Source organism: Opisthorchis viverrini (assembly GCF_000715545.1).
Source record: "Opisthorchis viverrini unplaced genomic scaffold opera_v5_29, whole genome shotgun sequence".
Taxonomy (NCBI): Eukaryota; Metazoa; Platyhelminthes; class Trematoda; order Opisthorchiida; family Opisthorchiidae; genus Opisthorchis; species Opisthorchis viverrini.
This window is the reverse complement of record NW_008751685.1, coordinates 2268693-2290640: the sequence shown is the minus strand read 5'-3', so window position 1 is coordinate 2290640 and position 21948 is coordinate 2268693. Positions and strand designations below refer to the sequence as shown.

Genomic DNA, 21948 nt, shown 5'->3' with positions numbered 1-21948 from the left:
TGGGCGACTGTGTTCGTACCAACACTTTCATTGTCGTGAACTCGATGATGGGCTACAAAGCCAGCTTTCGATTTGCAGCACTTGCCACATTCCTCACACGTGAACCCAACGAGTCTCTCCTGTGTACTGGTTGGAACTGGTGCGGAGGCGCCAGATGATTCGTAGTATACATTGTCGAAAGTAACCAGCATATTGAAACCAAACGGAGTGGTTGGCCCTTTCTGGAGTTGCTGAACTCTTAGCTCACCCAGACAGACGTCCAGGCTACCCGGTCGGCACCACGAGGAGGTGGTTCATCTCGCCGACTAGACATTGTCACAGCTTCTGGTGATCCATGGAGTCAAAAGTAGATTGGAGGTCGTGAGATGTGACCATTATTGGTCGTCGAAAGGAGTAACTCAGTTCTAACGTATGTCGATGCACCCCGGCACCGAGCGAAACCCGGCTTGGTTCTCGCCAACTTGAGTCTCCGGATGATGGCTCAACCTGCAAGAGAACACCCTGGAAGCTGTAGCCACTAGACTGGCATCCCTGATTTTTTCCTGCTGATGTTCTTGCACCTTCTTAAACATGGGAACCGTTGTCGAGTCTCCCTTTTCTGTCGATATCCTTTCCTCATTCCGGACACGGGAATAGAGTCGCTTGATTAGCGTCAACCAATTGGCCACGTGGCTTGAAGATTACAATAAGCAGTACGCTGTGAGCATGGATTATTTCACCTTTATCCAATCTTCATCCAAATCACCGTTACAACTGTCGTACTCAGAGCTGAATGATCGCTCCATATACTGTTCTCTTGCGGTACTAACTTTTGGAATAACCCAAGTTACTTGGCAATATGATGTCTTCAAATGGTCTGTCAGCCACCGACCCGAATCGATCGCATCGCCATCACTTACGAGTTGTATGGATGAATAATCTACTGTCGCTTTGTTTGAAAGGCTTGTGTGGATTGTGCCCATGCTCACGTCCGGAGTTCCCTCTCTGTTTGCTCTTCGTAGCCACCGATAAGGTGGACTACTCGTGGATTCCGATCGGAGCCGTCTCCTGGACTCCTCCGACTTCCGTACCGACTGATGGGGCGAGATGGTCCAAGTGGTTAGAGCGCGAATTTACTGACCGGAAGGTTCGTGGTTCGAATCCGACCTCCACCACTCGACTTCCCCTGTCCAGGCAACCTGACATTATCCTAGCCCTCGTGCTTCCTTCGGGCGACGTGGCAGCTAGGCACCGGAAGGGTACTACAGCTAAACGCTTTCTTTCTCTTTCCGATATCAGCTTACACTGGAACCCACACATCTTTGTGCAGTGCTGGGAGTTTCACATTCGGTACGCCACCGCCAGCTTAATTCAAGCACTGGATATCAGATTGAACGGTGGCACTTCCTGAATCCAGGGGAAAGGTCACCACCAATCGCGAACCTTGTTCAACCTTAACCTTATCAGGTGTCAAGTGGAACTTAGCGTGATGCTGACCTTGTAGCCTGGTTGACATGGAGAGGTAGAGAAAGAAAGGGAAACTTCCTGCCGCCCCCCACGCCTGTTTCTAAGGGGGAGTACACTGCTCTGCTCGTAAACTTCAACCACTAACCAGCACTGCGGCTTATGCCAATGTACTCATCCTTCACTCATTATCGTTTAGCTCTCATGTATGTCCTTCGCTACTGCATACTCTGATGACGAGAGGATTACGATGACTGAATTTCGTTGGGGCAGTTCGCCTTCCAGGATGGGCCCACGTAACCTCTCACCGCACTCGGGCGAAAAATTAGTTTATTAATGACAGTGGCCCTCGTGCAGTCATTCGTCTTCCAGATTGCCTGACCGTGTGTTCAGAGGTGTAAGGTCCTCGGTTTGCTTGCGGTAGGCCAACGCCAGTTCCCTTCCATGTCCTTATTTACTTTTTTTGATTTCGAAGGCAATTAAATGAACTTCGTGTTCGTGCGGCAGTGAAGCATCAGTGTGATTGGTGACGGTGATGGCAGCGCTCGTGAATTTAGTCTACGAACACTTGGACCACCTTATGCGAGTATTCGGTTGAATCGGAAGCCTCGTATCCAGTTTGTGTCTAGGAAAGTGATTTACGATTATCTTAATTCAAACCCTTTATTGACAACAAAAAACGTAGAACTGAATCGAGAAATATTGGGGTCACTACATGAATGCTCATCCCAACCCATCGGTAGCTACAAGTTTTCTCCGGTTCGGTGAGCTACTGCGCCACTCATTATTTATGAAGCAAATAACCTCCTTGCAAAATTCTCAATGTACTGAGTGAGACTTCTCAAAGGAATATGAAATCATGCTTTCTCCTGATAAGGCCACTCTCAAACTACCGGAGGTGGAGGAGTTTAGGGCATCTGCATACCTTCACTTTATCTTCAATTCATTAGGCCCTCAATTTTCAATTATTGTAGCAGACGCTTCGGAATATGGAAGTAGCGTAATCTGTTTGCTGAGTGATTGAAAAATGTCTTTGCCCGGCTCACTCGTTTAAATAAAATTGAAAAGGAAGCTGTACGGAGGACTTCCGTACAATGCCACGCGCGCAATTCTTTGTTCTGTAGCCTTACCGCAGTCCACTACTGCCGCTTTGAGTCCTCTTACGAATTTCCAGTTCATTCTACGTACATCCTGTTATCTCGGGTTACCATGCGTCTGGATCAAACTAGCTTTTAGTCAGGCTGATCCATATATTTAGATAGCTCTGTGGTTAAGGCTTCAACTTACTGATCTTAAAACAATCCCGACGTCTCTACTGTTCCCGTCTACGTTTGAACAACCTGGTATTATCTCAGCCCCCTTGCCTCCCTCGGATAATATGGCAGTTATGCACCGGAAGGATGTTACAGTTGAACCTGTTATTATTCAAGAAAATTGACTTGTTTGTGCGGCTTTAGAGCACCAATGTTCTTTGGTGTTGTTGTCAGCGATAATATTGATGATCGATTTACACAGGAGGTTAGCAGCCTGAAAGGTATCTTTCTGTACCCATCTGAACGAACACCGGTGACCATAGGTTTCCCTGTGAATCAAAGTCGCCTGACCGTTCGCCAAAGTGCATTATTTCAGGCTGCTGCAGCTTCACTTACCGTTGATAAGGATGATAAGGGAATCACAGCCGCGCTTTGGAGGCGATAACCAAATCTGTTTCTTCAGTATAAAAAATCGTTCAGTTGTAACGCCTTTTGGGTGCCTAACTGCCATACCATGGCAAGAGTTCATAGGTGCGCAGTGATGGTGATAGCTTTGATGCGGGAGCGTCATTGGCTGTGTAACGCAGTCATGTCTGTCAGGTTCATTAACCATTGGTTTGTCTCGTCCCCATCCGGGCAGACAGCAGTTATCAGCACGACGGAGTTGACTAGTGAGGTCTTTCATGCTTCGTTACCAATTAATGGACTAAACACCTGGGTTCTCCCTGTCCGATGCATGGCTGGGCAGATTGGGCTATGCGAGGCACGCGGGCATATGGCGTGCGAAGTGCATGGCCTAAATAGCGTAGCCTATGAAGTGTATCCTGCTGGTCTATCAAAGGCGCGTTACTTTTCCTGAAAACCACCTTACGTACCTGAGCATTGGTGATATAATTTTTCTACCAGAACCGCACAGTACTTCGGAGGCACCAGTGGTCAAACACACAAAGTCTCCGAAGACCTGCTCGCAGCGGCGACGTCTCCAATCCATAATTTAGGACAGGTCACATCGACGCACTGTGCACTCTACCCTCGACCGCCAGTTGATGTGACGTTGGTGCTACAGTTGTCCGAAGTTGACGACCTGTTGTGTTTTGATGTACGGTAGTGCAACTCTGTGTCGGTCCCTTGGCTTCCTGCTCCGCCCACTTTTGTTCACAGTTGTGCAATTAATTGTCTGTTTTGCATGTCATTAATCCTGAAAATTTTCTCAGCCCATTGTTGCAGTTTCTTTTCCATGCAACCGTACCTATCGGTTTGCCACTGATCTGTAAAATATCGGCCAGATAATTTTTCGCTAGTAGTCCTTAAATGTCTGATCGACTGACATCATTTCTCTGTGTTCTTTGGAGTAAAGGAGTACGTTACAGTGTTTTGGTAAAGGTACATGTTCAGTCACCAATGGTGATGTCCTCTGAATTTGTTTAATTCTACTGTTTAACCTGGACACTCGTGAGTTTACTTTTCTATGCCCAACTAGATGGCTCGAAAGATGCGGTTATTTCTGTCGTAACGCCTTGGTGAGAGAACAGAACATAAGCCTTTCACTGGATGGGATCACGATGACGACAGCTGTCCTGGCCTTCCCAATTCTGGAAATGATTTCGTCATCTGACAGTTGGATTTCGATCCCGCTCTCGCAGTAGCCCTCTACGCCCTCCAAGTGCCCAGCGGATGCCGAATCGACCAACATACTTATTTAGGCTATTTAAAGTAGTTCACCTTCCTAAAGCACCTGATTTAAGAATCGCAATATCGTCAACGTGTTCGCTATCTGAATGACCTACCCGAATGTGTTTCGATCCCTGAGAAAGAGTCAGTTAAAGTCAACTCAGGCAGCTCATCGATTAGGAAACTAAGGGGAAGGGCGATAGAGCACAACCTTGTCTGACACTCTGTGTGTAGACAACTCTGCAGACAAACCGTTTGTCACGTTAGTCCCAATCGACCCGAGTGGCTGGACAGTTCAGAGGCGACTATTCACTGAGGCACAGTTAAGTTATGTATCTTCTCGTTCAATTATTTGGGTTTGCCTCTCACCTAAGCTGTTCAAGTGCCTCGTTTTTCAAATAGCGCTGGCTTCCACATCTTGGAAGGTAACTTTTATTCATTAGGACTGAAAATAAGACAGTTTCTTCAGGATTTTCATTGTGTTCCGGTCGTACCATGGAATACTATTATTCATGATCTGCAATCTGAGGATTTCACTTTTGTTCACAATTGTGCAATTAATTGTCTGTTTTGCATGTCATTAATCCTGAAAATTTTCTCAGCCCATTGTTGCAGTTTCTTTTCCATGCAACCGTACCTATCGGTTTGCCACTGATCTGTAAAATATCGGCCAGATAATTTTTCGCTAGTAGTCCTTAAATGTCTGATCGACTGACATCATTTCTCTGTGTTCTTTGGAGTAAAGGAGTACGTTACAGTGTTTTCGCAAAGGTACATGTTCAGTCACCAATGGTGATGTCCTCTGAATTTGTTTAATTCTACTGTTTAACCTGGACACTCGTGAGTTTACTTTTCTATGCCCAACTAGATGGCTCGAAAGATGCGGTTATTTCTGTCGTAACGCCTTGGTGAGAGAACAGAACATAAGCCTTTCACTGGATGGGATCACGATGACGACACCTGAGCGGCGTGGTGCAGACCACCGACTCACGTTCATAATGTTGCTTGTCGCATGATTTTGACAGTGAGCGCCCTGCTGAATTAGCCTCCAATAGGATATCAGAAGTTGTCCTTTCTTTTTCCATGTGCTTCTTTATTCAAGTTCAATACAGACAGAAGTACGAGTTTTAAAAGTTTCGTGATGAATGCGCATTGACATTGCTGTGTGAGATGAATGTGGCTTTCTCAGAATTGAGGGCAGTGGGATCACTTCAATCGGACTGGGGTCCACACCATTTGTTTCGTGAGAACCTTGTGCTCACTCCTCCTAAAGACTGTCTCATCGAAGTTTTTCGTTCCATGTTTGGTGAGGCCACAAAGATGCCGCAAACCTGTTTCACTGATGCCACCTTTCTCCGGTATAATTTCCAGATATGTTTGTCTCAATATTTGTTTTTTATAGCCATGCTATTTGCACTAGGTCCTTCCGTTTTTTATTAAGGTTGTACTGCAGGCTAGCGCCCGTCTGTTGCTGTCACTAGCATTAATGACGTCCTGAAATTCACTATCAATGTCCTAGGAGCACATAATCCTGACGATATCAGTCAGTCTAGTCTGGTTATCAGTCGTGTTTGGTGTTGGCATCTGGGTCTGCATTACGGAGTCTTGGTTGCCTGCCACAGAAGTTTGCTGGGGCCTGATACTCACGCATTACTATTGGTCACTGAACCACATTCGAAGGACACACTAATTCGAGGATCCATGTAGTTTTAGTCCGCAGGATTTCCACTTTGAGGTGCGTACTGTAGATTTCGTTACACCGTACCAACTGTTGTTTTCGGAATCATGGTGTTTCTCTGTTGCGGTCTCCGGAAGGAACCCAGTTGAAATGTTTCGATAGCAAAAATCTGTTAGACTCTCACAAGGATTTACACATGTGGCGGCAAGACCTATGTCGCACGGCATTTAGCCGCTGGCAGCATGACGACTGCATCGCACTTGCCTCATTTAACGAGGCATGCCGGCATGTCACCCACACGTAGATGTAATGATTCTGCCTTGTAGCATTCTCTCGAGGCTGATTGGTGGGACAAACAATCACACAAATACCGACGACATTCTAATTTTACTTCATTGAACTTCATTATGACGTCTTGTTGTACTAAGAGGAGCAAGTTGTTTTGTCGTTCGAACAGAGAACTGCCAGTAGGCATTGGTAAAATCCAGATTCCTTGAATTTCCCCATAGTACAACGTGTGAGAGAACGAGCGCGCTGATACCCATCACTAGACTTTACAACGAACTACCACAATTCCCCTAACAATAAAAATGTCCTATGTCGATGAAACGCCCGGGACAGCTCAGAAGTTAAAGCCCGAGCTACAAACGCACAGGTTCGCGGTTCAAATCCAGCACTGCATGATCGCTTTCGTCTCGCTAGGACCTCACCCCAGGTGCTCATTTCGGGTTACGTGGCAGTTACCTGCTGAAAGGGTTCCACTGACCAAAAGTTCACTTATTACAACAATAACAGCTCACCTGGTATTCTATCATCGGTTAGTAGCAATTCTGTTTCAATGTGAGTCCAACTCGTTCCCCCGATATGAGCTTGTGTTCGCAAAAATGTCATACAAGGTGGATCTGAGAATTCCGATATAGGTATTGAGTCCTTATTGGGAACAATCAGTAATGAGCGTGTTTCGAGTCACTCAGTCTACTAATCAGCGACTCGTAGCCAATCAGTAAGTGGATTATTACGCTTAGGCAGTATGAAATTCACCAATATATCATAAAAAATACAAAATACGAAGGTTCTGCTTGAATGACCATACTCAGTTTTGGTGGACTTTTTCAAACAGTTGCCACTGGGTAGATCTTCAAAACAAGTCGTTTGGGCGTGTCCAATTCCTGCCTTCGGTAATGGACTTCAATATTCATTTTAAGTGTTCTCCCTTGCAGACTTCACTTGCATCCTACCGGCTGTCCCTGATATCTCCTGCGTATGTGTTGCTCTTCCGTTTTTTATTTCACTGAAGCCCCCCTGACCATTGGCTCTCCATCCTTCTAAAGGTTGATTTCTTCGCTGAGTTTTGAGTAATTTTGTTGAATTTTCTTCAATCCTCTGTGGGGTTTCGATTTTGGTCGTTCAAACTCGGTTCAAAGTCTCGTACCTAAACTGTCCCAATCGACTGAGCGTGAATATCCCTGCGTCTCCGTCAGATGGCTAGTTTTTGCCACCTTTTGCCACCCTACGTTGACTAGAATATCGATTAACAACCGTTCATCTATTGGTATGCATTGCGTGTGCGCGCACGTATGCACGCACTCGCTTACACCCACCCATCTTGTGTGCAAGTAACTACGTTCTGCTTTGTCCACGTGATTTCGCTGTCGGCGTGACCTGCGGTATTCTGTGCGCGCATTACAATGCAACAGGGTTGTTTTCTCGTTGGTTGTGTATGGTTTATCGTCTTCTGTCGGGTCCATCGATCAGACGACAATCGTGGATTTCTTGCCGCATTAGCCAATTCTCGATCTGGCCTAGTGTGCGTTTGGTAGTATGAAAGTTTTGGAATAACGCTTGATGATTCGTGGATCAACTTAAATTGTAGGGGCTATACGTGCCCGATAATACAGTCCATTGTGTGCGTGGGCAGTCGATTTGGTGACGTCTGTAGGTCTTTGCCAATCATTCCTATAATAGCGATTCTGCTGGCGTAAAATTTCCACCCTATGCATCGGATGCTGTCTGCGGTTTTTTTTACTCTGGTGGGTTCATTCCACTTAGAGGGCTGGCAAGTGTACCATATCGCACGCAGTTAAACAACAATACATTTGACGTGTACTGTGACTCCACGGGGGTCTATGCTTGAGACTTAGAATTCCTGGGGAGTTCGGCCCCTTTGAAACTCTAGATCCTGCAGCCTTCGGTGTCGAACCGTTTGCACTGCGTGCGGAAAGAGCAATGGTCCTTACGTCTTTGTTGGTGAAACAACGAATGCATAACTTACTAGGGTGGGCGTCGACAACCAGTTCGAAGCTATTCGTGGGTCGAACCCGGGTCGTGCACATGCAAGCCCATGTTATTCACTGCGCCATCCAGGTTTGTAGTTCAGTTCGTCCAAACAGCGGTATGGGTGATCGTCTGTTTACTAGCTCTTAGCTGGATCATGGATCATTGAGGCCTACTTGGCCTTTTGGTGATATTTTCCGGTTCTTGGTAGAAAGCAGTGAACTAGTAGCCTGGTGCATCATTTGACACAAATACCGGCTATCTCCACCACACCACGCCACCATAATTCACAAGTGACCGCTGTTTTTCAACTCCCTTGGTCTTCATCTGTTTTCTGTTCGCGTGAGGCCTTATCCCTTTTTGTTTAATGCCGTTAGCCGCTTCTGCTTCGAAATTGATTCATGGAAAAAAGTGAAGACCTGAATGTATTAAATTGAGCACTTCGGTAGTTATGATCTCCGCAACTGGGTTTGCCATGAGCTGCTTACTAGAATCGTCCACACTTCGTGTCTAGTCCCCGATCACTCCTGGGTTGCTTTGGAGCTCGATACAGTTAAGTGGCTAAGGCGCAACCGTGAGGTCCGTGGTTCGAACCCAACCTCAGCATCGCTATTGCGCCTGGGCTTGTGAGCCTGGCAATATCTCAGCCCTGTGCTTTCTTTGGACTGCATGGCAGCTCGGTACCGAAAGGGTGTTACCGCCGAACAATTCAGATTATTGACTTGTCAAAACGAGCATACGTTTTCGTTGTCCAAAAAGGATTCGGGTTTCTCTGTTTAAACGTTAGGACACCTTCGGATGGTCCTGGCCCCTGAACATAATCACTGGTTTCTTCTTGTTCTAAATATCATCCCCCCAGCTTCGGCGCTACGGAGTTCGATGTAGTGGGAAATATTATCGTTTTTTACTATGGGGCCTATACTTAAACGTGTTTGCCGGTAGAAAGGTTTCAAAGATTCATAATGTTGATCGGCTAGACGGGGACCCACTTTTTGGACAAGATATGAAGGGACGGTTGTTACCAACGTGAAACAATTAGTCTCCTCAATTTTCACTGTGGAGCCTGGCAACTAATCTGATGCCTCAAAGGTTGGGGTTCGAACACGGGTCGGTGAAACAAGTTGGCTATCCGGGCAACCGCTCGACCTCAAATCTGGTACAGCATACCCAAATCCGTGATATCAACTGGTAAATATCTGCGCTACCAATGATGGTGACGCGTGGGATTGTTTCACACATGATGTGTAAACCTTCCAACACGACTTCAACTCTCCTTTATGGACGAATTGCATAATGACATAAATGCTATCAATTTATATTAGTTCGTTGATCCCTATGAAAAGTTTTGCAGGTCACCACAGGTTAGGGGATGGAAAACTACGCAGCTGAGTCACCTGTGCATGAACAAGAAGTAGGCTAGAAACGCAAAAAATTTCTGTTCCGAAACTTGCACTCCCACATAGGAACTTTTGGGGTTTCTGTGGCCCCAATTGTTATTCTTTCAGGACCTGGTCGTTGGCTTGTTCGCTGAGCTGGGCAGTTTGATTGCAAACGTTTCATCACCAATCAAGGTGATATCATCAGCGCGTTATTGGAGAGCGTAGTAATGCGTAGCGGTGGGTTACTGGTTGTAGACACAACCACGTTTACGATCAAATTGCCCAGCTCAGCGAACAAGCCAGCGACCGTCTACGCTACCTGAGCTACCGACACTTTCAGGACCTGTTAGTTTTTTCCTTCTGTTGGCAGTATGACCACTGGGATTCCGTATTTGTCTTTGCGGGAACCTCATTCGATTTGGCCAATTGTACATGTAGGGATTTTTGTTAGTCTTGTTACACTATGACTGGCCACATTTATCCGACACTTTGGCCTCACATTTCCCCCCAAATCTCCAGGCTTCTAGTGGACAATGGTGCTAATCTCGCCCTACTCAGCTGTGATATGGAATTGCCCGTTGACGTGTCTCAGAATGACGCAGTCACCAGTTTGCTCAACGAGGCGATGGAATCACAGGGTATCGATCCAGTTGCGGCTCGTCAAAACGAACAGACAATGCTTCTGCGTGATGCCAAACAATGGCAAGCTAACGGGCGATATGAGTACGTTCTTTATTACTTTCGGTGATCATTTCTTTCCGAAAACTCCTGTTCATTCACTGTATTCACCCTTGAGTCACACACCGGCCGTTATTTGGTTTCATGACGCCAGGTCGTCTCGTTCGCTCTTCCCTCATNCGGCCGTTATTTGGTTTCATGACGCCAGGTCGTCTCGTTCGCTCTTCCGTCATTATGACACTTTCTTACCGTGCGACGCCTGGGAAATCCAGAGGTTGAGTCACTACCGAAACAGAAGTTTCTCATCAGGGGAACATCCATCCATTTTCATTGCCACTATGCCCTCCTCCGAATGGCGGTTGCTGGCGAAAAGTGATGATGGTCAATTGGTATGATGTCGTTAGCCAGTGCTTAGCTTCGTCATACCGGACAACTGAAGGCACGGGCAGTGAATCGTTTCAGAAAAACGTATTATGTGCAGCTTTCGCTGACAGATTCATTCGGGGACCTTTCCGGTCAACACATTGTCAGATTGCGTCGTAAACACCGGCAGTCTTCGACGATCGTCAACTCGGAAGGGCACGGTTGCACCCTAATGTGCACGGAGTTTTGTGTTCGTTGCTATGCAAATGAGAGTGGCCTGGATATTTCTACGTCATTTAACCAGTTGCGTCATTTGTCTAATTCACTGAAGTTATCCCGCCAGATCGCGCACATTTCAAACTTGTGGTCTGTAACGCATGGTGAAGCATGTTCGCCGTATCGTTTACTCATCAGTTGTGTCACTCAACCATACTTCACCAATTAAGGCCATATCGAAACACAACCACGTGCCTTATCAGGAGTATCCGATTCTCCGTGAAAGTGTTCGGTTTGTTGACGAGATCATTGAGTGCCGCGGCCATCATAGTGAGTGGCCCGATAACTGCGTGTTTCAGCGAATGAGTACTTGCCAAGGAAAACCTAAAAGTACAAAACCTTGAAAAGGTATCACGCTACAGCGATCAGATCCAGTACTGGAGCCCAGCCACTTTTCAGACCACACACTCGGATGAATTTTGGTGGATGATGGTATTCTGTCAGGTATTCTGTCACATAATCCCTCCAATCAGAAAGTTGATATGCTTGCTAACGATTAACGACCCATTTGAACCTTTTTGTTGGATAGTAACAAGGGTTGGGATACTGCCAGGTTGCCCAACCCTAGATAGGAGAAGCAGAGGTTGGGTTCGAACCACATACCTTCCGCTGGATACCTTGATTTCGTTGCATTTAGATCATAGCAGGAACCCGACAGGCCCGACCAGCAGCAGTCCCTATTGGATCTTGGTCCCTAGAGGAGTTGTCTTCGCATATGTAGGTAGTAAACAATCACCCAGGTTTCAGTTGTCAGAAAGCACCCTACGACCAATCCGTATCAACCCTCACTCCAAATTGTACCGTTTCCTACGCATCTTTCTCTATGTTGTTTTGGTTTGTAACTTTATGGCCGAAGCGAGATAGCTCAGTGGTTAGACCGCAAATTTACTGACCGGAAGATCTGTGGTTCCGACCCGACCTCTGCACCTTGACTTCTCCTGTCTAGGCTTGGGCAACCTGGCAGTATCTCAGCTCTCGTGATTCCTTCTGGTGGTATGGTAGCTAGGCACCGATTGTGTCGATTCAACAAATGCTGCTCGGCCTAATCGGTTACTTGCCGCTCGGTTTTACAACCAGTTTGTGATTTTAACGATTGCTGGTCTTGCTGGACAGGTGTAGCAATCTCCGACCAACAGGCCGCCACGGTTAACTTTCCGCTCAGGTCCTGGTTGCCAAACGTGTGCAGTTGAAAGTTGTTACAACACTCAATGGTATCATTTTTTTGCGTGCTATGACACAGCGTGCTATGAACAGCGTCCTGATTCAGGTGTGCGTTCTGTACAAACCACATTCAGACGCACACGCACCCATGGTGTCAGGATTACTGGTCCGAACACGCAGGCATAGTCCTTGTCAATTCGTTTTTTGTCCGCGCGTTCGGATATACCGAAGGCAAAGCTGGATCGATGCGAAGCGAATGGAAGGTTTTAGAAGGCGGGTGTACATACGACCAGGTAGCTTAGATGGAAAAATTGACCGTTCATCTGTTGCAGTCATTTTCAACTAATCAGTCTTCACACCCCGAATTCTGATACAAATAACACTTGATTGGTTCCATTTTTGAGTCCGCATAGTGTTCCCATACTGTCACTTGAAGGCCTGATACTTTTGATGCCTGGCTTGGAAAATGTTTGAGCCGAAGCAACATGACAGAAGCGACAAAATACACGCTTTATGCCGAATGGCAGGTGACACTTCAGAAGGGAAATGTGGGAAATATCCATTCCGGTGTATGTTTTCAATCAATACGAGATTCGTCCGCTAACCTGCATCACTTTTCGTGGACTCAAGGGTATTGGTTGTGCACGGGGCGATCTTCCTTTTGGGTAGTCTTCGCACATGCAAGCTGACCGAGACTTGACACCCAAGCAGACCGGAGGTAGTGTATCCACTTATGTGAACGTTTTATAGAAATCGAATAGCAACTTCAAACTCACACTTCTCCGTCACACTTCACCATTGTATGCAAGCGGGAATTTCTCAGCCACCACAGGCCTGTTATTGTAGCCAATGTGTAGACGCCCCCCCCATAAACAGACCTCAGAAAGTTTGTGGGAACTTTGTGGTTCTCCGTAGTCTGGAATGATTTCACTCAGTCTGATTAATCCCTTGCCTGACAACTTGGTTCGCAACTCCAATTCAGGTCCGTCTCAACCGCTTATTTGTAGACGACCTACTCGATTACATTCATCGACGTAAGTCACTGTTGTTGAGGTATAAAATAAATAATAATAATAATAATTGTTCAGCTGTAGCGCTCTTTCGGTGCCTTGCTGCCATGCCCCCCGAATGAAGCACGAGGGCTGGGATACTGTCAGGTTGCCCAAGCCTAAACAGGGGAAGTCGAGAGGCAGAGGTCGGGTTCGAGCCACGGACCTTTCGGTCAGTAAATTCGCGCTCTAACCGCTTGAGCCGTCTCGCCGTTGCATGATCAGACTTCTGCCCAAGGTATACTCGAAAACAATAACGACTCTTGATGTGCACCAAGAAACGGCTTACTTTTAGGCGAAATGTAGGCTCCGAGAAGTTGAAATGCCCTCGCCTGACACTTGAGATAACTGGATTTACAGGCCCTGATGATAACACCCATTATCCACACGTTGCTATATGCTCTCAACTTGCACAGTGCTCTGTTTTGATTTGCACTGTCCTCTGGGGACCGTATTTACCAACCCGGATCGTTTTACTTCGAAATCGCTTGAGAAACCCCGCCTCCTTAATGAATGCGCACACAAACATGGGGGCAACGCAGCAGACATCCTTGGGTGATGTCTATCAGCTAAATACATCGTTTTCCTCCAGAACACTCACTATTCTGGCCGAGAATTCTATACAAAATGAAACTCCGGATCAGAAAACGCAGCAGACATCCTTGGGTGATGTCGATCAGCTAAATACATCGTTTTCCTCCAGAAGTACGCCCACACCCAAGTCATCTTTTGGTTCCACTAAAACACCGTCCCATTTCGTGCACAGTCTTGCTTAGTTCGTTAGAGGGGTTAATGCCTGTCGTCGTACGATTCTCGCTGGGCACTTCTAAGTTTGTTGGTAGTGTGAAAAAATTAGGCAATTAGAGATTCCACCCTATGGAGGCAAAACCGAGAACCGTTCCGTATCCGCTCGTAGCCGAGCGGTCAATTACTAGACGGGAGGTCGTGCGTTCTAGTCCCCATGGTGTTTCGCGAGGTGCGCACTGCTGGTGGATAAATCAACCGTACAATGCGTCTCGGCCTTTCAGCATAGAATGGCTTCACTTGCAGGACGAAATCCCGGATATTTGCTTACAATCCTAAAAATTCAGAACCACAAGCGCTTTTGCTTACTTATCGCATCAAATTTTCGGGGACACTCGACGGAAGAAGCAAATAGGTTCCCGTTGGTCTCAGATTTTCGTAGTGTTGATGCTTCAATCACTCTTATATATGGGTCGGTGGCAAAGGTTAACCTCGATTGCACCCGAATGTGGCGTACCTCGAAGAGCGTTTCTGTCAGTGTTTTTTTTACATTGGTTGACGTCTCAATCACGTTTTTTCATTAAGCTAATGATATCAACTTTTATAGGGCTTATTCCAGCAGGTAACTACGCTACCTGCTGTTGATTTCAAATTACTTCCTCCTATCTGTATTCAGGCAAGTGAGCCGGGATTGCGCTTACTTATCCAACTGACCGATATTTGGATAACTTACAACCTCTACTCTGGCCCACTATCTCTTTATATATCGGAGTGAATTTGTCCTCAAGTTTGTCCTGACAGAGACGTAGATGTATTTTTTTGAAGACCCGGTGACTCTGTGTAGTCATTTTTTCCATTCTTGCCACTTTTGAACCGCAGTTGTCTGTAGACCGTTGATCTCATTGTCATCAAAAACCGTACTCGAATGCTGTTCTCATAGTAATATATGCCCCAATTCCCCCGTTGAAACCTTGATAAATCGACAAACCGAGAGCTTGCACAGATCTCAACACGGTGCTGCACAAACGTTACCACCTTTTACGCGTTAAACCACAAAAATTTCTTCGCAAGCTTCCCTAAACGAGCACTGGTGTACTTTGGTTCCCCTGGACCTTCGTGGCGAGACGGTCCAAGTGGTTAGAGCGCGAATTTACTGACCGGAAGGTCCATGGTTCGAATCCGACCTCTGCCTCTCGACTTCCCCTGTCTAGGCTTGGGCAACCTGACAGTATCCCAGCCCTCATGCTTCCTTCGGGTGGCATGGTAGCCAGGCGCCGAAAGGGTGCTACAGCTGAACGGTCTGGACCTTCGTCTCTAAAAACTATGGTCCCGACCCAAGACTTTACTTTCTAACTGTAAAGTCTACATTCTCTACTATTTTAAGTGCATGCGTCCATGTCCCAGTTTTGTGAGTTGTTTTCCTGTACATTTAGCTCTAGGTACTTAACACTTTTTTTTACAAGTCCGGTAAAATGCTTCTCTGAAAATTGGCATATTTCGTCTTGTTCGGCAACACCCATTGAGTGTTGACAATCTGGCGTCTTTGAGACATCTTTACAAAGCTACGAAACGCCGTTTGCTAACAGAGTCTTCCTCAGAAGCTCTGTGTGTGAACATGTCCTGGTTTTACAGAGGCAGTAGGATATGTAGCAGCGAATCAAAACAAGCATGTTCTATTCACCGACCTCGTCGGTCCGGGTTCACATTTATTTATCCCGCTGTACGATTACTTCTGGTGCGTTCGACGTGAAAACTTCACAAGATCCGTCGCGAATGGAATCAAATTATTCAGAGGCATCCGAGAAGTCAGTACTGGCTTTCATCTTGGCACCTGGTGGCCCATCGTGTGCTCAGTCACGTGTGCTCGCCACATTTGTTCGCAATCTAATTGCCGAAGCCAAACTTCGATGTGATCAGTGAGCTGGACACTAGGATCTCCATGAGGAAAAAAAATATTTCTTAATGCAGAATCCTGTCTATGAAATGAACGGACCACACTTTTGTGGAGATATGATTCATTCTCTTTCTTTTCTCTCTGGGTCTTGCTGGGTGTATAAATTTTGTTGCATCTGTTCTGGTTTGATTGAGCGTTTTTTAAACGGCTTGTTTTCTATCTAACTTTTCAAATTAAAGGCACCGTGTCATTGGCGGTTTTCCACGTTCACGTGGACCACCAGCCCCTCAGAACTAGCGTCAGTCGGTGATCCGCTGTGCGGCACATCTCATCTTTACCACAGTCATAAGTTCCGGCTGTTGGCTGTCAATTGCTCTGGCGTGTGAACCAGTTGATCGGTGGGCCAACTGTTGCTGAAATTGTGTGTGTGTGTGTGTGTGTGTGTGCGTGTGTGTGTGCACGAGGAATCTTACCTCCGGTACCCGACATTACGCGGTTTCGTGTCGCATCGGTCAGGTAGTATCCGGACGACGTCGCCTCTGATATAAGATATCCTCTCGATTCCTTCTGCCCTACCGAAAGAATTGTGTGCTGCCGACCAGTGAACTTCCCGGCGTAATTATCACTTCCCAGCAATTTCTTTTGCCGCTTAAGATTTGCCTAAACTGGATTGTGGCAATACCGTGCCGAACTTGTTTCATGGTTCGGCCTTGTGACTGTTGATGATGATGGTGGTGGTGGTGGCCTGGTCATGCACAAGTCAACTGCCCAGCTTGTTTAACCGGACCACGTGAAACCCATTGTCGATGTGCCCTAGCTTACTTGGCATTTCGAGGTCATTCTTCTTTGTATGTATGCGCGCACGCTCTGTGACTGTTATGATGATGGTGGTGGTGGTGGCCTGGTCATGCACAAGTCAACTGCCCAGCTTGTTTAACCGGACCACGTGAAACCCATTGTCGATGTGCCCTAGCTTACTTGGCATTTCGAGGTCATTCTTCTTTGTATGTATGCGCGCACGCTCCGTGGTTGTCCATCGCTCTTCACTTATACATCAATTCGATAATCAGGCATCAGCCGACCACAGTTTGAAAAATGCCGCCGGTTCTTGTGGTTTCTGGGGTCACGTGGAAGGCAGAGCAACTGTTTAGTCGAACCTCAGGTAGCCCTACTGTTCTGAATGCTGTTTCGTGTCGGATGTACTGTTTTCCAACCGGCACGTTAATTCACAACTTCCCTTAATTATGGGGCCATCCTAGCAGAACTACTTGATTGTTGTATTTGACCTTAGCACGTTGGTAGAACGGAGAAACACTTATGACCAACGTCACAAGTATCAAGTTCTTGAGGCGAAATCAACTACGGTCAGCCTACCCCGAGAATAAGTGCCCTTCGGAAATTGAAAACCTGTTGGGTATGGTTTCTATGTAAAGGGGAACACGTTTTCTTACGAACTGTAATTTTAAAAAAATCATTCAGCTGTAACACCCTTCCGGTGCCTAGCTGCCATGCCACCCGAAGGAAGCACAAGGGGGTGGGATACTGCCTGGTCGTCAAAACCTCGACAGGAGAAGTCGAGATGCAGAGGTCGGGTTCGAACCACAGACCTTCCGGTCAGTAAATTCGCTCTCTAACCACTTGAGCCATGTCCCCCTCAGAAACTGTAATTGTTCGGGTAAAACTATGCAGATACAGTTTCGTCGTGACACACTCTTCTCTCTTTACCAGTAAGCTTCGGAAATTGTCGCCGCTCTGCAAAGATAACTTTTTCGAGAATACTACCTAGTGTTCCAAATGTTTTGTTTACGTTACCAGTTCTCAAACTGTCTTGAGAAACCAGTCCAGCCCAATGTAAGTTTGGGGCGCTTCTGTCAAAGTTGTCGCTGTCCATATGGTACGTATCCCAACAGTTGCACTGCTAACATCACGCTTTTGGCGAACAACTATGTGCATATCCCGCATACGCACAAATTGGTGCTCAAGTAGGCAGTGAGGATGGCAGAAATTCGGAGACTACGCCAAGTTGATAGCCTCTAAAAGGAGCGAAACCGGTCGAGGCTTGTCGAAGAGTTTTCATTGACCTTATGCACGATGTTGTGCCTAGAAAGATTCATATTACACACTAGCATGGTTGCGTATTCACGCGGAAACCACATGCAGAGGATTGAACGGGGACACTAACAAAAACACATCAAAATAGGGATTAGTTTAATTGCTCGGTCTAAACCAGCAGTGTCATGCGGTCACTTAGCCCAACACCGCCTTAGCAAGGAAATTTTGGCAGCTCACAATTTAACCCGACACAATCCCATCACCCCACGCCTCACTCTCACCCTTACTCTCCCCTTTTAAGCATATTCAACTTAATCCACCTCTGCTGTGATCGCGAATGCTGGTAACACCGCTACGTGCGGTGCTGATGCGTGTCAGGTATGTGCGCGCATAGACACGGGGATCATCCATGACTATGGCCAACCAATGGGTCCTTGTGTCCTCTCACTGATTCGGATAATGCAATATAAGTTGGCGATTTTATGATATTTTTATAAACGAGAAATTCAGATCAGCCTCCCATTTCACTTTGCAAATGGGCACTTAACTCTTCCTTTTTCCGGTTCGTTCTTCGAGTACAAAGTAGGTTTTTTGGAAATCCGATAACTGGGAGAAGTTGACGGGCACAAAAGTGGTGAACTCGGTAGTGAACTGTTGAAGAGTAGATATCATCGTTCAGCTGTAACACCCTCTCAGTGACTAGCTGCCATGCAACCCGAAGCAGGCACGAGGGCTGAGACACTGCAAGGTTGCCCAAGCCTAAACAGGGGAAGTCGAGAGGCAGAGGTCGGGTTGAAACCACGGACCTTCCGGTCAGTAGATTCGCGCTCTAATCACTCACCCATCTCACCCCCAGTTATCAACCCTATACTTAATGTCATATTAGCGAAAACACTTGGACATCTTCAATGTCGTTCCGGTTGAGACAACTTTTGTTCAGCGCAGCCAGAAGGTAACTGTCGTCTCCGGTCAACCACAACTTACTGTGCAAAGGATTATTTAATCTAAAAATGCGCTTTCTGCGTAGCGCCCCTATGTACATTAACATTCGGTCGGTTTTCTGAAATACGCCCGATTCTCTCATTTTCAAACTCGTTACTGGACGAAGTTGGTTTTTACAAACGACTGGTTTAGAAATGAACAGGCTGGGAGGAGAAATACGAAGCGTTTTTGGTGTTAAACAACGAAGCCCCACGTCGTAACCCAAAGTTCTAAGCACAGAAGACACAATAATCAGCCGATGTTTTATAAAAAAGACCAAGTAGAGCGAATCCCATGCAAAAAGTGCAGCTCAATTACAGCGTTCGCGTGATCGATTGAAAAATAACTAACTACTAATTAATTAAACGCATATCATTTACAAACAATGGTCTTTGGAACGAAGTTTCACATCACTACTGAGCGCTGATGAGTATACTTCATAGTACTTGTGTGGAGGGCAAGATGCGGCTCACTGGTTAGAGCGCGAAATTTACTGATCGGACAGTCCGTAGTTCGAACCCGATCTCTGCCTCTCGACTCCCTCTGTGTAGGCTTGGGCAACCTGGCTGTATCCCAGCCCTCGTGCTTCCTTCTGGTGGCATGGGTGATGCTGCTGAACGATTTTTTTGTATGGCGCGAGGTTCGAACAACTGGCTCGTCGCTGGCTATCAGACTGTACGATTTCCTGGCTGAAAGAAAGTCGAAAAACTTGTATTTTGGGATGACTAGCTATTTCCCGCTTACTTCGTTCATCGTAGCAATAGGCTCCTGGGAACTGTTCGACTGTTCTACCTGCTACGGTTTTTCTCTGCGTTAAAGTTTACATTTCGTTTAAAAATTCCTTCATACGTCCTCATTAGTTACAGAAAACACTATAACTTGCGTAGGTGATCTCATCCAGGCCGCACATTGTGTACACATTTTTGGCATCCTCATTGCTTGCTGTGTGGGAGGGCTACTGATGGATTAATGACAGTATAGCACTGTCGCTGACCCTAGGTGATCGGAAGTCGGAGACAAAGGATGTGCCTAGGCAGTCAGTGTACTACACCTTTGCATTTTATCGCAGGTCGGTATTTCTGCTACACGCACTCCGATGTTCTGCATTTATTACCTTCTTAGACTGAGCACAGTCACCCTCATTTTCGAAGCCGTCTCGTGTTACGAAATGAAAAAAAACTGCCATCAATGGCTAGATTCCTATACGTGCATCCAATCGCTAGAATACTTGATTGATTCTCGTTACCCTTGGGTAGACGGGAAAGGATGGGGATATTGAACATGGTGTGGCAGCGTGTGACGCCTCATCCAAAGCTGGATTCAGTTCCGTTTTGCAGAAATGTTCGTTTTGCAGATTTCCAGTCTTGATCCCCCATCCAATTAGGATCCCATAGAATACAATTGCATAGCCTTCTTAAAATAGCATTTCTATCAATCAACCCTTCGAACTATTTGCCGCACATATTAAGAGCATAATGGAGTAGAAAACCTATCCTGACGAAACGGCACCCTAGAAAAACTCCCGTTGTCCTCCAAATCCACTGCAATTTCTGCTGCATTTCACGCCAGTTGATCAAAGTAGTATCCTTGATAATTGTGTGTTTGGTTTCCTTTTGGATCTGTCACCCGATCACTATTCATTCAACTCCTGCTGTAGGTGGCTTGTCGCAGGGTGTATTCTGTCAAAGACCAGCCAAACTCCACATAATCATGGTTATCTCCACGTAGTCGAAGTGGTTAGAGCGCGGATTACTAACCTGAAGGTCCGCGGTTCGAATCCGACCTCCGCCACTCAACTTCCCGTGTCTAGGCTTGGGCAACCTGGCAGTATCCCAGCCCTCGTGCTTCCTTCGGGTGGCATGGCAGCTAGGCACCGGAAGGGTGCTACAGCTGAACGCTTACATGCTCATGACCGCATGCTCAGCCATCTGGTGACATGGCTTTGTCTGACTGAACAGTCATGTGCCAGTAATTCATTCGGGGTTGGACACGTGACCGGCGATTGTTGACACTCGCAGCCCCTCGATTCTATGCCATTAACATTCAGACAACGGTTATTTCTTATCAGGCTGCATTCCTTGGGAAATCTTTTTTGCGTTGTCTTCAACGACTCCCAAAACAACTGAACTCTATCCGTTCGACTTGACAGTGCCACTGTTAATCGAATCCTAGCCCTACTTTCGTTCGCGTTACTGTTGGTCTGCACCGGGGAGCACCATAAAGCTGATTATAAAACACCACGTGATTTGTGCATTCTTACGCAGTTTGTGTCGATTCATTATGTGGGTGTAGCCATGGATTGCTGTCCCATTCTCGGACACAAACTATTCGACGTGGCAGATGTTTTGTTATCACAATCGACGGACACACATGCGCACCTGCATGTCTTCGTTTATCGTTAGCTTTCGGTTGGCTGCTGTCAGTCAGTGCATTTATGATGTCCGGTTCGGGGGGGGGGGGACTACGTCAAGGTTTTTGTGTGCCCATTGCTTTTGAACTGTCTGCACCCTCCATTCTTATGCTCGTTTACCGATAGTTTGTAGTTTCAACCACTAATTTCTTATTTAAAACTCATCACCTAAGAGATTAGATGTGACGCTTTACCAGTGTGTGTGAACATGGACAGACGTTTGATTCTTGTAGATTCTCCGCTCTTTATGATTCCATCGTTTCCCTGTTTAGGCCCGTTATCGACCCTCGAACAGGAGCATCACCTCTTCATGTCGCTGCATGTAAAGACTATACCGATGTATTAGAAGTGTTGCTCAAACTTCCCGGTGTGAATGTGAACTGCCAGGATAACGATGGATGGACCCCGTTGCATGCCGCGGCTCACTGGAATCGCGAACAGTCCGCCCGTCTTCTTGTCGAGGCCGGGGCTAGCTTTGATACCTATACACACACGGTAGGTTTGTGACCTTGTTACTCGGTATTCATTGTCATACCTTATAAAACCCATCCTCTCTTGCATTTTTCGGTTTTTACAATCGAATCTATGTAATAGCTGATGTACTGAATGCCGAGTCCTGGATTACTGGGACTGGGGCGAGAT

The 21948-nt window shown here is 46.5% G+C and overlaps 3 protein-coding genes across 3 annotated transcripts in view; 1 reads left to right on the top strand and 2 right to left on the bottom strand.

Annotated features, from left to right (window-relative positions):
* Nucleotides 1-3381, bottom strand: part of T265_02424 (hypothetical protein) — a gene marked incomplete at both ends in the record, with an annotated part of 28161 nt that extends 24780 nt beyond the window's left edge. Inside the window, one exon of the mRNA XM_009166657.1 lies at nt 3093-3381. Coding sequence (XP_009164921.1) covers nt 3093-3381 — 289 coding nt within the window. The remainder of the gene's footprint in view (nt 1-3092) is intronic.
* The window catches only part of T265_02425 (hypothetical protein), a gene marked incomplete at both ends in the record, with an annotated part of 82464 nt that overhangs the window by 17334 nt on the left and 43182 nt on the right, over nt 1-21948 (top strand). The window contains 2 exons of the mRNA XM_009166658.1: nt 10218-10421; nt 21579-21801. Coding sequence (XP_009164922.1) covers nt 10218-10421; nt 21579-21801 — 427 coding nt within the window. The remainder of the gene's footprint in view (nt 1-10217; nt 10422-21578; nt 21802-21948) is intronic.
* On the bottom strand, nt 11881-18796 carry T265_02423 (hypothetical protein; the record flags this gene model as incomplete). The annotated part of the gene is made up of 6 exons (XM_009166656.1): nt 11881-12057; nt 13314-13468; nt 15066-15283; nt 17424-17524; nt 18523-18674; nt 18757-18796. 6 exons carry the CDS (start codon nt 18794-18796, stop codon nt 11881-11883), a joined length of 843 nt encoding a protein of 280 aa, XP_009164920.1.